Raw genomic sequence first — 13,648 nt, forward strand, 5'->3', positions numbered from 1 at the left:
AAACAAATTGTTTCAATATATCTCAAGCTTGGCTTATTCCATAGAGTCTCACTTCTGAAAGCATTTTTAAAAGTTTACATAAAAAGGAAACACTGAACAAGTGCCTGTAACCATACAGGCTTTGTTGCAAAGAGCCCTCCATCACCACTTAGCTTATAATAAAGCCTGGCTAGAGTAACAAAATCATGATATAGATCCCTCTTGACCAAGATATACAACACCATTTATATAAAACAAAAAAGGTTTCTGAAGACATATCCTATGCCATGTAACCAACCTACTGTAAATGCCAATTTCCTCATTTCTCAGCCTTCAAGTGACCTGAAAATCAATAGCCTATTATTCCTAAAAACCAACCAATGCAAGTTTAACATTACACCCACAGTTTAGATTACATTTTGCAGTTACAGATAGGCTGGTGGGTTAGTATTTAATCTGTATCTCAGCTCATAGAATGGGAGTGGAAGGAGTCCTTAGTTCCAACCTATTGTTGCCTTTCAGCTACAAACTAATTTTTTGCACATAATACACACTAATTAGTGCCAATATTTCCACATCCAAAAGAGCCATTTTAAATATCAAACCTCTAAACACTTAAGTGAAATGTCAATACAATTCAGAGACAACTTATCTTGAGGCCAAATAAAATGCACACAAAGGAGGCTCAGGCATGACCGTCAAAACAGTTGAAATATCTAACCTTACACCTTCCTTTCACCATCAGACACCCGAGAAGCTGCTACAGGGGGCTGAGTCATTTCACCTCCATGAACCAGTGGAGAACAAAAGGACAGACCCCCTGCAGGGCACGTTGCCCATAATAGATTTAAATCCTGGTTTACTTCCCCCCCCCTCCTCTCTCCTTCCATGAACTAGCTATTGATAATTTCATGCTGAGGATGAACTGTAGGGGTTGGTCATAGTTAGTCATTTTAGACTTATGATTTTTATCTATATGAAGGAGTGACGAGCTCTCATTAGTAATGCAGGGCTGCTGTATACCCGCCTGCCTGTGTGTATACCTCAATCGACAGTTTCAGAACAAGATAATACTTTAATAATTTTCTGAATGATGCAGCGCCACATTCCCTTAAATCAGGGGTATTCAATTAGATTTCAAAGAGGTCTAGTTAGAGAAAATTTCGTGAAGCAAAGGTCCGGAACATCAAAACGACAAACTTGCGTTATCATTCAGTACTATAACCTATAGTTGTATCAACACATGTTTTTAGTCAGCAACGGACTGTCAAATCAAATAATATTTCAGTCAGTTTTCACATCAAACTGGAAGGATAATTAATAACTATTCAAATAATAAATTCTAAAGTAAACTAAATTAGAGTGCCTAATTTTTAGAAAAAATTTAATAAAAAGTGTAGCTTGAAGTGATGAAGTGTAGTCTTAACCAATTTCATAATAAACACAAATGAACAGCTGTAATGCCTCCTCTTCTTTCATTTCCTCTTACGGAGCTACCACTTTCCTACTTTCTGTTGTTCAGTGAGAAACGTGAGCTCCAGCTAGCATATTGGAGATCTATGAGATATTCTGGTTTTGAACTGCCCGTGGGAGGAATGTATATGTAAAAATCTGTACATTCTTGATTAAAAGTCACGTGAAATGTCTTATCTTTCGTCTCCTCAATTCGGGTGTGTTTCCAAAACGTCTCTGGTGAATCTCGCGGACTCGACTCGCAAGCATCGGTATGCACAGATTTGACTGGCTGAGCAGCGTCACATGAGACGATGGGAGCACATGCGATTGGTCTGAGAGTTTCCTGGTCCTCTAAACCAGTATAGTAAATGCTAGAAAAGCTGCGCGGGTTAAAATAGAAACGCTCCGTCACGAGGTAGTAAGTCTCAATAATAAATGTACTGTAGGTCGGCGGTCCGGAGAGGACGGCGGCTGGGTCCGGATCCGGACCGCGGTCCGCCTATTAGTGACCTCTGCCTTAAATAGTCTCGATAATTGCCGTTAGTCATTTATTCCCGCAGCATCAGGGAGCTAATTAAAAGGCTTTGAATGTTGAATGCAAAGCTGGTGTTAATTAACTCAGGTTGAGATTAAGCATGGAAATGTTAAAAACCGACTGCAGAGGCCATTCCACAAGAAAACAATAAAATTAATAGGCTACGTTTCACCATCCTATCACCTTGCAGACCTGACCTGTCCTACCTTTAAAACATCAACCTTCTATAAATAAATAACAAACAGCAGAAACTCACCTTGACACTGACGTTAACAGGTGCTGGTGGAAGTGACTTCAGCTCTCATCTCATCACTTATATGGCTTCCTCTCACCTGTGTGCAAATCAGAATCAGATAGGCTCCTCCCTCCAGACAGCAGCGACATCATGTGCACAGGTGAGCTACCTGGCCATGTAAGGTAACCACAGGCGGGTGATGGCAACTGTACAGCACATTATTTATGTTTTTCTTTCTTAATAATGCAGATTATGACCATGTAGGGTTGCCATTAGGTTAAAGTACAGGAACTGTGTGTGTACAAAAGACTGTAGGCATATATTATTGGTTACAATAGGCCTACACATAAAGAGATAAAAACTCCTGATAAGTTATAATCCAATGAACAACTAGCCCAACAAATAAGAAAACTCATTGAATTCCCTATTTCTGTTACTGTTAAAACGTAGTATTATCCCCATGAAGTAGATAAAAGATGCTTGAGAAGAGACTTCTAGATTGGCTGATATGTTACTAGACTAAACAAAATGATACTTTATCCACCATTTAAATGAATCTGCATACTATCAATAACTAACAACTAAGGTATGGCTAATATGTTAGGCACTTGTTTGCTTACAGATTTTGAGGCCAACTGGAAACATGGTGAGGTTTTTATTCCCATGGCAACAGCATCCCATGTTTTGAACTAATTCATATAGTTTTCACGTGACGTCACATTCCAAGGAAAACACTGCCATGGAGGGCAAAAAAGACGTAATTTTCCGCTGCCTGCCAACCAGGAAGCAAGTGATACACTATTACTCTGAGTTGGTTACTTTGCTTAAATGCTCGATGGTTGTTGCTTTCGGATGCACTAATCGAGGAGGAGACAAGCCTGGGCTGTGATAGGTGAGGGATTCACCACAAGGTAAATGTAAACATTAGCCTACCGGAGTCGAGTGGCGGCAGGGACCTGCCGGTTTTTAACGGGAGAAATGCGGCAGCGGATGCTGTAACATTATATGCATATATGTTGGTCTGTTGTTTTGCCCTCCATGTCACCGTGCACGTCACGTGACAACTTATGCACTAATAGTTATGTTGCTAGTAGTTTTGATTTAAGCATCGTGGTTATGGAATGGTATTTTAACATTTATTCAATCCAATGTAGATAGCTAAACCCTTTATCTTATCCCCCTTTCACACAGGCGACCAAAGAACAAATGCCACCTTACTAACTTGTTAAGCTGTTTGCCACCTAAATAGTTAGACAGCTGAATTTTAGGCAAATAGCTAGTTAAGTAGCTGGCTTTTTAGTGCAGGTAATTTATTTGTCAGGGCAACTAACTGGCAAAAATGGCAGCTAGCTAACTAATTTCTTTTTGTACACTGAATCATATGGCCAGCTAGATAGAGACAATGGGCAGCAGAGCCGGCTGGTGGTATAGGTGAAATAGTCTGTCACCTAGGGCGCAAAGGGACACAGGGGAAAGAAAATGTCTGCCAACTTTTGGTAATGTTGTCGTCCCTTCCTACACCCTTCATCCACCTGACCTTGATTTTTAAAATCTCTTTCTCATATATAAACCAAACAAAAGCATGCTGCGCTGTCTCATCTGGCTGGCGGTCAACATGCTTTACTGACGTGATTGAATGACACACTTTATGAGACACGTGATGGTGTGGTTGAGTTAAGTTTATGCCACAGCTAATTACACAGGGAAAGAGAAGAACAGCGAGCTGCGAGTAGGAAAAAATGACTTATGGTAAGGGATCAAAAAGACAACAGTTCAGAGTGTCATCTACTCTTTGTGTCTATGATGTTTTATTTGTGTTAGGATAATATTTCCAAAATCTCACCTATGGCACCAACAAAGTCAGGGCCGGCTATGATGGGCAGCTAGCTCCAATAATAGCTAGCAAATCAAAAAATAAATGGTCTGCCAAAATATGACGCCCTTCAAACTGTCCCTTTATGCAGAATGAGCTGACTTGTTGGTGAATATTGTTATATCATCATATTGTAGCGTGCGAACCTATGGCTCACTTGTACAGTAGTACTGTGCCCAGGATGTCCGAGGCCCCGGTTCACTGGTCACACTGTCCCACTGGCCCAGTGTGAAATCCAGACTGAATAAGTGGGATGATTTTAAAACAAGTTGAAACAACATCTGAATTGCTCAGTGACCAGATGTGTCTCTTATATAATAATCCTCATTATGCGTTATTAATTGCATTGCATATGTAGTTATTAATATTTGATTTGTCATAATAAAATTGTTTTTATTTAGGTCAAAATGTACAGTATGTTAATCATTTCAAACGCCTACTCAGGGAAACTGCATTGTACCAATAACAAACGACCATCATTTCCCTGCTGCCATTTATTCTGTTCATTTTATTAGGTCTCACTTATGCTTATTAGGTGTGACTAATGCTTTCCTGCAACATCATTTGCAATTAAGGGAATGATTATGGTAGCAATACAAATGAAGTGAAGGCCAGTAAACGAAAAACTCTTCTCCTTGAATGCAAACCAATGAGGCTGATTTACATCATTATCTCCAGTTGACCGGTATAAAGGCTCTATGTATATTTGCATGGTTCTAGATAAAAATTAAACTTTAGGCCTCATTCCTTAAAACCAACAAGTACAAGGCTTGAGTTGTTCTACAGCTCCCACACAGTCCCATTAGGGACACATAATGTACTGTATGTACACAGTACATAAAGTTATATACAATGTCTGAAAATCTTCTTGATATGTAATTATGTAATTTCCCTGGTGTCAGTGGATTTAAAAAATGTCTTAAGTTGACTGCAATTATCTTGAAACAAAGAATTCAACATTTGGCCACATCATTAAAGAAAACTTGAAACTTTCTCAAAACAGACAGAGATTATCTATTCTTGGTTTGAGGAAAGTAATAGTTAAAGATGAAACTCTTTCTTTGATATGACTAACTGAGACCGACTGGATGTGTGACGCGGAAAAAGAGCCTCTCATCACTCTTTTGTGAGAGAAAGCAAAGCAACCATTTCTGATTACTGTCCAGAGATCCACAAGGATCTCCTGAAGGGAGGAAGGATTTTTGCAGTTGGACACTTTAAAAATCTAGCTGTCGCTAGTTTCTCCATAGTTCCCTACCCCAGCTACAGATACCTACTCCATCAACATCCCAGATCAAGCACTCAGACGGACCATGTTCCGAGTTGACAGAGTAAAAGTCTCTGTCAAGATGAGAGGAGGCTCAAACTCAGTCAAACTGGATGAACAGTGTTTCCCAAATGTCTAACTTTTATGTGAAGATAAAAACCATTTTATCATCACTATCTTGTTTGTTGTTGCTTGCTTGTTTTTTTACATTCCCCCAGATGCAAATTCAAAAAAATGCACTGCATATGTTTTTTATGGGTGTAAACATGTATGTCATGGCAAAACTGTATAGGCCTTAATTGTTTTATTGTATTTATTTTGTATTTATTGATTCTGAGACAACAAACTTTTCATTTGTTGTACCTTTTGTTGTATAATGATAAATCAATTTCCTTGATTATTTTAACTATGATAACTAGATTAGGAAATATAGAAAGTAAAGACATGCTAGGAGTCTCCATCAAACATTGTTTGCTTTGCTTTATCTACCAATACAGTTTTCTGTTTTGCATAAATGGTTCAGCACAATATTTTAATGAAGACTGACATTTTTTCCATACCCACATGCCAAATACTCAGCAAATGCATTTATTACATACACTTTACATTAATGTAAATCATCATACTCTTTCTCTCTCTCTCCAATAAGCTTTATAAGTGTAACAAAGACAACATTGCCAAAGCACCAAGTAATAATGAGATTAAAAGAAAACAATGAACACTTGCTCTGTGCGGGTTTATGACAGACTGTGGAGGTGTGTGTTGTTGCTGTTAGTGTGTGTGTGTGTGTGTTTGTAAGGATGTTGGTGGTGGTGTTGTAGATGCTAGATGTTGTTTGTGTGTGTGTGTGTGTGTGTGTGTGTGTGTGTGTGTGTGTGTATTAGTACCAGGACAGTGGATGGTCTGGGTGGTTGTATAGAGCTCCTAAATTAGACCCTCCAGCACACAGTGAGTGTCAGTATTAGTAGCAGTGCACGACGTTATTCAAAATGATCAAATAATGAAAGCATTTACAGAATTATAACAAAATACAGTATATAACTTGGGTAACTCTTTCTCTCTCTCTGTGTCCAAGAGTGTCATCTACTGGCCATTTGGAGATAGAGAAGGAAAAATAAATGTTTTTCAGTGTTTTTGAATTGACAATATTGAATGGGAAAGTCTTTCACATGTTTTTTTTTCCCAAAATGATTTAAAGAAACATTAACCATACAAGTGGGAGTTCAACTCGATGGAAATTCATCATAAAATAACCCAACAAAGCTGCTGTTAACCAAAGTATAAAAATCCTTAAAATCATGACACATGACATTATTTCAATTTGCCTACTGTACACAGTATCCTTCAATCATTAACACAAAATAATATTATTTACATAAACATACACAGACATATTTTTTCATGACAAATTGGACCAGCATTGCTTCCTTAAAATTATAAACCTATAAAATGGCTACAAGTTTACATTCACATTCTTGACATCTGTTGCTTTATTGTACTTTGTTTACTTGTGCTGGTATTGTTCTTATTGTTACTTTTTGTAAATGAATTATGATTTGAGGCTTGTTTGCACAACCTTTTATACAGTACTTGTGTGCATACATTATGGGATGATCAAAGTATTTATAAGCTTAGCGAAGTTTGTTCACTTGCAAATGTCCTCAGTGTTTGCTTTACTTTACATTCAGTCTCAGCACTCCCATCAACTTCCTGCAGCTCTATTAAATTGACAGCACACTGCCTTTTCAGCAACAAATGGCAGACAAAGTTCCAGAGTAGCTGGTGAAGAAAGTGGAACATAGAGCAAGATATTTTTTCCAGCAATTGGATTAGACCAAACCAGAGGACAGTTGTAATGTTCCTACAAGTGGCTGGATGTGCAATCAGGCAATCAGGAGAGTGAACATTTAATATAGATTTATCAGGTGGACGGAAATTTGTAAGTAGGAAAAATGTTGCAAGTCTCAAATAATAAAAGAAGATGAGTTGTTTAATATATAATATAGGGAGAATAAATTGTCAACCTACTGACAAACAGCACAATCAGATCAAGTTAAGACAGACATTTGGCAGCAATGAAATTAGTGATTACCTGGCTATTCATGTAATAGTTAAATATGGAAACAGTCAACTTGAAACACTAGAAGGCCTATAGAGACCCACTTCAAATTTAAGAGCTAGTCAGTGCACACTCAAAGAGCTCATACAAATACAAAGTGCTGGAACCTACAAATTCCCAATAAAAGATTAACTAGTGATTTAGATTTTTCCCAGGTAAACAAGTGGACCCATATCCCCAAAACACATTGCATTTGAGGATTATTCTTTTGGAATTATGGCCTGTGTGAATTTGAGTTGGCCCTGGAACATTATTGTTGGAACATTCATGATACATGATTCATCATACCTCTAAAGGCCAAGAATGTAACAGAGCGCAGTCCTTTCACAATGTGGCTCCTGTCAACACATATTTCTTGCACCTCGCTTGTTATCTAGAGTGCAACATGGGAGATCTCATTTGAGCCACTGAGTTGTTGGCTTTCAGTGGCTGTCAGCAGGGCACCTGGTAAGAGAAGCATAGAAGGAGAGGAGCAGAGGGCATCAGCTCGGCCCTCAAGGATAACATGACAGTGAGTGCCATGGGCAGTAAGGGATGGTGTTATTGTCATAATGAGACAATGGCTTTTGCTCCCAGCTTCACACAACCTGCTCACAAAGGTCCCCTGAGTTCAAACCTTTACTGGGACAGTACCGACGGAATGTATGCAATTGTACAATCTTTATTATTCCTCTTTAATTATGTTGTTTTGGGGTCCAGCTTTGTCTGCATTTGGGTTTTCTACTTCTGGCCTCCTGTCTTCTATCTCGGGCCCAATAACAGAAACACATTCCATAGATGAGTTTCTGCTCTTAACACTGTGGCGCCCCTCTCTGGTCATTGTTGGCTTGCCCAGAGCACTCTTTAGCTGTGCCCAGAAAAAGACCTGCTGGTTGACCTGCTGGGGCCACTCCAGGTACGTCTTGTTACTCAGCATCTTCTTAAGCCTACAGTACTTGCTGGGCAAGGAGCTGGGATCAATGGGCTCCTTCACCACTAGTATGACGTCACTGAAGGTTTTTCCCATTGATCTCTGCTGAGCGAAATACAGCTCATAGTTGCACCAATCACTGTTAATGAAGTGCCGGGAGAGGACAAATATTACCTGTGGAGGGAGAAAGGAAAAGAAAGGGAAAGAAAACATGGATTACAATTGCAATATAATATTTTCTTCCACATAAAAAATGGTGAGCTATGGGATGTACTAGTTAGGGTGATACTTTGTGTAAAAGCATACCTTAGATATTAATAAATAAGTATAGTATTGAAGAAAAACTTTATGTTGTGCATAGGGCTGACCCCGAATAGTCGAAGATTCAATGGGCAGAGCCTTATTCAACTGTCAATCTGTCAGCGAAACAAGGATCATGCCATTTTGGCGATATCGGGGTGCTCCACGTCTGAGTTTACAATAAGTTAATATACAGCTTATTACAATATACATTTCAACATTTAATGCTGTAAATAAACATGTAAAATGAAAAAAAATTTCAATGTTTTTGAAGTGCGTAAATAGATCCAAAATTGTAATCCTAACCCTGGGTCGTCTGTGCGCATGTGTAGGCGGAGCGTGTATATGTGTAGTGGCAGAAGAAGAACGCTTGCTGATGCGATGGAGCCACAGCTTCACTGGCGTTGTGCCGAGTTGTCCGCACCTCGCGGGACTTTCGGATAATTTATCACCTTTGATGAACCACACAAAGAATAATACATCGTTTTTAAACAGCCGGCTACTTGAAATAGACCTGCGAGGAACCGCGACGTGCATGCAGTTGTCGGCAGCATGGCAAACTCTGTACAAGACTGGTACAGGGAGAGACAGGGAGAAAAAATGGTCAACAATAAGCCTCAGTTTAGCTTCGGCTCGCAATCGCTGTGCACAAAAACACACATGCTTCAACTATAGGCAGGACTTGACGATTCTGATTTGACTATATAAATCCTTAGTCGGGGACAGCCCTGGTTGTGCATTATAATCCTTTTTGAAAATGCCTGAACCCTCAAAACACTCTAAAACACACTGCACTAAATCAATGACATCAGTAGTTCGCCAAGCTGAGCAGCGAATCAAAGGAGCTCTCTCTCACAGTGTCTCTTAGACACCGATTTAACATAACTGCGTCGTTTTATTAACTACCATAAAGGCGGACATCTCAAAACTAGAGGTGAAGTCCTGCTCAGATGCTCAACTACCGCCAACTTACAGTGTGGTGTATCAGAAATCTTAAGTGTGCCTCTTGACTGTCTATCATTGTTCATTTGCTAACCCTAACCCTTGAAGAATTCATATCACAAAAGCCATCAATGTTTCTATGTAATGGACAGACACTAGCCTTTGGTGTGAGAGACCTGAGTGTGATTCCCACTGAGACCCATCCACCATTGTGTCCCTGAGCAAGACACTTAACCCTTCGTTGCTCCAGAGGCATGAGACCTCTGACATGTATAGCAATTGTAAGTCGCTTTGGATAAAAGCGTCAGCTAAATGAAAAAATTTAATGTTCAGGCAAGTTTTCAGATTACTTGAACAGCACAGCAGAAATTCCCAAAGAAGAAGTTCCAGGGAGAAGTCAATGAACACCACCCCCCAACCACGGCCCAATCCTTTATCTTTAGTAACTTAATGTACTCACACTCACGCTCTGCTGAGTTAGCAGCAGGTCGAAAGTATAATAGTTCCACAAAAGATGTTTGCCCACACTGGCTGGTAGGTTTCACTAAAAGTATTTTAGTATTTTAACTACATTTTGGTACCTTACGACTGCTGTCAATGTTGTCAATAATGTTGTCGATGATCCACCTTCCTGGCATGAAGTCCCTCTCATGGATACACAGACGATAGGGGTTCCTGTTCTCCAAGAAGGGCAAGAGCTGGTCCCTCACCCAGTCTGCATCAGAGTGGCTGTAGGATATGAAGGCATGATAAGTAAAAGTCCCTAATTCCCCCGCTGCATTTTCCTTGTGAGCTCTGTATCTGGCCCTGATGATCTGATAAGTGGCTTTAGTGTACCATGGGAGGTCAAAAATATAGCAAATCAGCATCAGTATCAAGATTACCGCTGCAGTGGTCGCAACACTGATGATGATAACTAGTCTGATATCACACGCTACTTGACCTGGAAAGTATTTAGATATGACTGTGTTGAGTAAGGGCTCTGGGTGGTAACACCTGTAATTTAAAGGCCAATCTGTGAGATTAACCTTTCCTTTTGACAATGTGTCCTGGACAAAAGCATGGAGCTCACAAGTGCAATGGTAAGGATTGTTCCCTGCCCTCAGGTGAGACAGTTGAGGCATGTCCTGGAAGGATGCCTTGCTAATGAGACCAAACGAATTCCCATCCAAAGCTAGTGACTGCAGTGACGGACTTTCCCACTTGGATGGGATGAACTTGATTTTATTCCCACTTAGCAGGAGCTCTTTCAGGTTGGTGGCTTTCTCGAAGTACGCCATGTTCAGCTGGTCCAGGTTGCAGTAGGATAGGTCCAAGTAGTGCACTGTAGTGGGCAGACAAAGGAGGGCTTCACTCACAAATTGATTGTGGTGAGCAATAAGCCGAGTGATATTTTTCTGCCAAATGCATTCCTGGCTGTTTTCAACAGATCCCAGTTTGTTGTTGCTGAAATCCAACACCTGCAGCTGCTGGAACTCCCTTGTTAGTGATGACATGTCTTTTAAGCTGGTCAAGTCGTTGTTGTTTATGTTGAAGGTGTGAAGATTTGGCATGATGCCCTTGTAATGACACAGCTGGTTGAAGATGAACTCATTTTTGAGTCGATTATTGGAGACATCCAGAAACTCCACACGTTGCATCTCAGTCCAGGCATCACAGGGCACAGAGTTAAAGTACACAAACTGAATAGACAGTTCCTTAATTTTGTTGAACCAAGTGAAGCTCCAGTCAAATCGCAGGATATCAGGATTGCTGATATACCTAACAGAAATAGAGATTTGTAGTGTTATGTATCTGCAAATAAAAAAGCAATTAGTCAGTCCCCAAAGGATCTTTTAAAGCATTTTGTGATTAATGAATAGGGCTGGGCAAAATATGTTCTAACAATAAATAATTTCATATTACTAGGTGCTGAAAATTCTAAAGATAAATGTCAAATGATTATTTATTTCGAGTTTCAAAAGAAGGTTTTCGCTCCTGAGTAAAAGTTGAAGAAACCAGATGGTTAAATGTGGTTTTAAACAATTCTTTATGGTTAGATCTTGACAAACACTTGCCAAACAGTGGATCACCTAACAGATCTAAGGTAGAACATTCAAAACTATTATGATAACATCATTTTTCAACAAATATGCATGAGTGAAAATTAAGTTAAATCTTTTTTCAGTCCTTTTTCAAAATAAATATCTTAATCTAAAAATAAAGTGCTAATGTTTGTGATTCAAATACATTAAATCAAACATTTATTGAACATTTGTTATATTGTTTTTGAGGAAAATTGTAAATACTGTAGTACACTCTAAGTGAACAACAAACATACAGTATATTATGTAAGCCTATTCTCTACAAATAATGTAAGTAAGTAATGTAATAACTGTTCACCGTGCAGTGTCAAGTCTACCATCATTCTGTAACATCATGACCAGCAAGTTGTAACATAATGAAAGCAAGTGCTAAATTTCACACAAAATTAATTATATTTCACCCCATGCACATGATGCCCCAAAGTAAGAGGATACTTACCAAAGATCCAATTTATCCAGTACCAGATCTGTGATGCTTGAACCTGCTCCACTATCAACAAATGTGGGTGATCGGGCAAAGTCTATGTACTGTAGTTTCAAACTTTTGATAGGAGTGACCTGTAAGTTAATTAAAGCCATCCTCATGAGGTTCTCATTGAATTTACCTCTGTGAAAGATGAGCTGATGGGCTGTGATGTATTTCAAATCCCGAAAAATGTCCTCCTCTCCCATGTAGTACATGAACTCAAAGAGGTTGCGGAACTGGATTACACTGAAGGTCTTGTTGGCAAGGTCACGTAACATAAGAGGGAGAGCTTTTGGCTGTTGATCTATGGCCATATCAAAGCTCATCTGCATTGTCTGGATGACTTCTAAACTTCCAGGCTCGTAGTAACTTAGATTGGAGGAACATTTGATGGCAAAACCTAGTAACTTAATGTTTTTCAGTGACTGAAAATCCGCTTTCTTTAGTCCCATCACCAAAGGGCCACCCATAGACAGAACTTGGAGTTTGACAAATTTGGAGAAACTGTCAGCTAAAGTGGCATGTTTGTAAATGTTGTTGGACATGTAGAGTTCTTTTAGATTCAAGAGAGGAGTGAGAGCTGTGGCAGGAATTTCCTGCAGTGAGTTATTAAAGATGTTAAGATACTCCAGTAGTAGGTTGTTTTTAAAGGCATCCTTGTCAATATGTGAAATGTTATTGTACTGCAACTTAAGGATGCGAAGCTGAGGGAGACGGAGGAAGTCGCTCGCATCGACAGCTTGAAGCTTATTGTAGGAGAGATCTATGTCTTCCAGTGTGGATGGAAATTGTCTCCATGGGACACTGTTGAGCTGTCTTCCCAGACAGTCTGCTGAGCGGCCTGAGCTGTAGATGCGACAGGGTCCCTCGTCAGTGTTAGTGTTGGGGGACGGAGATGGAGTTGGGGATGTGAGTGCTCCAATAAGGAGAGCACTAAAATTAACCAATTTCCAAATCATTGTGATAGACTTGAAAAGAAAAAAGAAAAAGAAAGATTAAATGTTGGCATTTTTATTCTTTTTTCCAACAAAAAAAGTAACAGGACATAGACTCAAATTTGTTTACTTTTTCTTTCTATGTGCTTATTGAGGACAAGTTTTGAAAAATGTATATATTTAGTACTTTTACTTTGGATATGTGTTTACTGCTATTACATATTCACATTTAGAGGTAATTAAGTACATCAGGTCTGTCACTTTGTCTTTCAAGTCACCCTAACCAAGTATTCACCATAAACGTTCATGAATAATGTTATGGTTACTTGCATGTCCTTAAAAGGACGGTGAATTTCCACAATGTGACTGTGTAAACTGATTTATGTCGCTACAACATGAGTAATACGCACACCCACATCTACACACAGTCACTCTCTTTTTCTCTCTGTGAACCTCCTCTCAGTATAAGAGAAGACATAATATCTTGATCTGGGCTGTCCTTGCATCAAATAAAAGTTAAAGCTCGCAGAACGGAGGATATGCAGTTC

At 39.3% G+C, this 13,648-nt stretch overlaps 1 protein-coding gene across 1 annotated transcript in view; it reads right to left on the minus strand.

The window, feature by feature from the left end:
• The window catches only part of tlr18 (toll-like receptor 18), a 17,621-nt gene extending 4,488 nt beyond the window's left edge, over nucleotides 1-13,133 (minus strand). Inside the window, exons 1-5 of the mRNA XM_046044444.1 lie at nucleotides 12,139-13,133; nucleotides 10,197-11,376; nucleotides 8,143-8,547; nucleotides 4,423-4,478; nucleotides 4,235-4,317 (exon numbers count right to left, since the gene is read on the minus strand). Of these exons, the coding sequence (XP_045900400.1) occupies nucleotides 4,235-4,317; nucleotides 4,423-4,478; nucleotides 8,143-8,547; nucleotides 10,197-11,376; nucleotides 12,139-13,124 (2,710 nt within the window). The 5' untranslated portion in view covers nucleotides 13,125-13,133. The remainder of the gene's footprint in view (nucleotides 1-4,234; nucleotides 4,318-4,422; nucleotides 4,479-8,142; nucleotides 8,548-10,196; nucleotides 11,377-12,138) is intronic.
• Nucleotides 13,134-13,648: the final 515 nt, after the last annotated feature.

Source organism: Micropterus dolomieu, linkage group LG03, assembly GCF_021292245.1.
Source record: "Micropterus dolomieu isolate WLL.071019.BEF.003 ecotype Adirondacks linkage group LG03, ASM2129224v1, whole genome shotgun sequence".
In the NCBI taxonomy this organism is placed as follows: Eukaryota; Metazoa; Chordata; class Actinopteri; order Centrarchiformes; family Centrarchidae; genus Micropterus; species Micropterus dolomieu.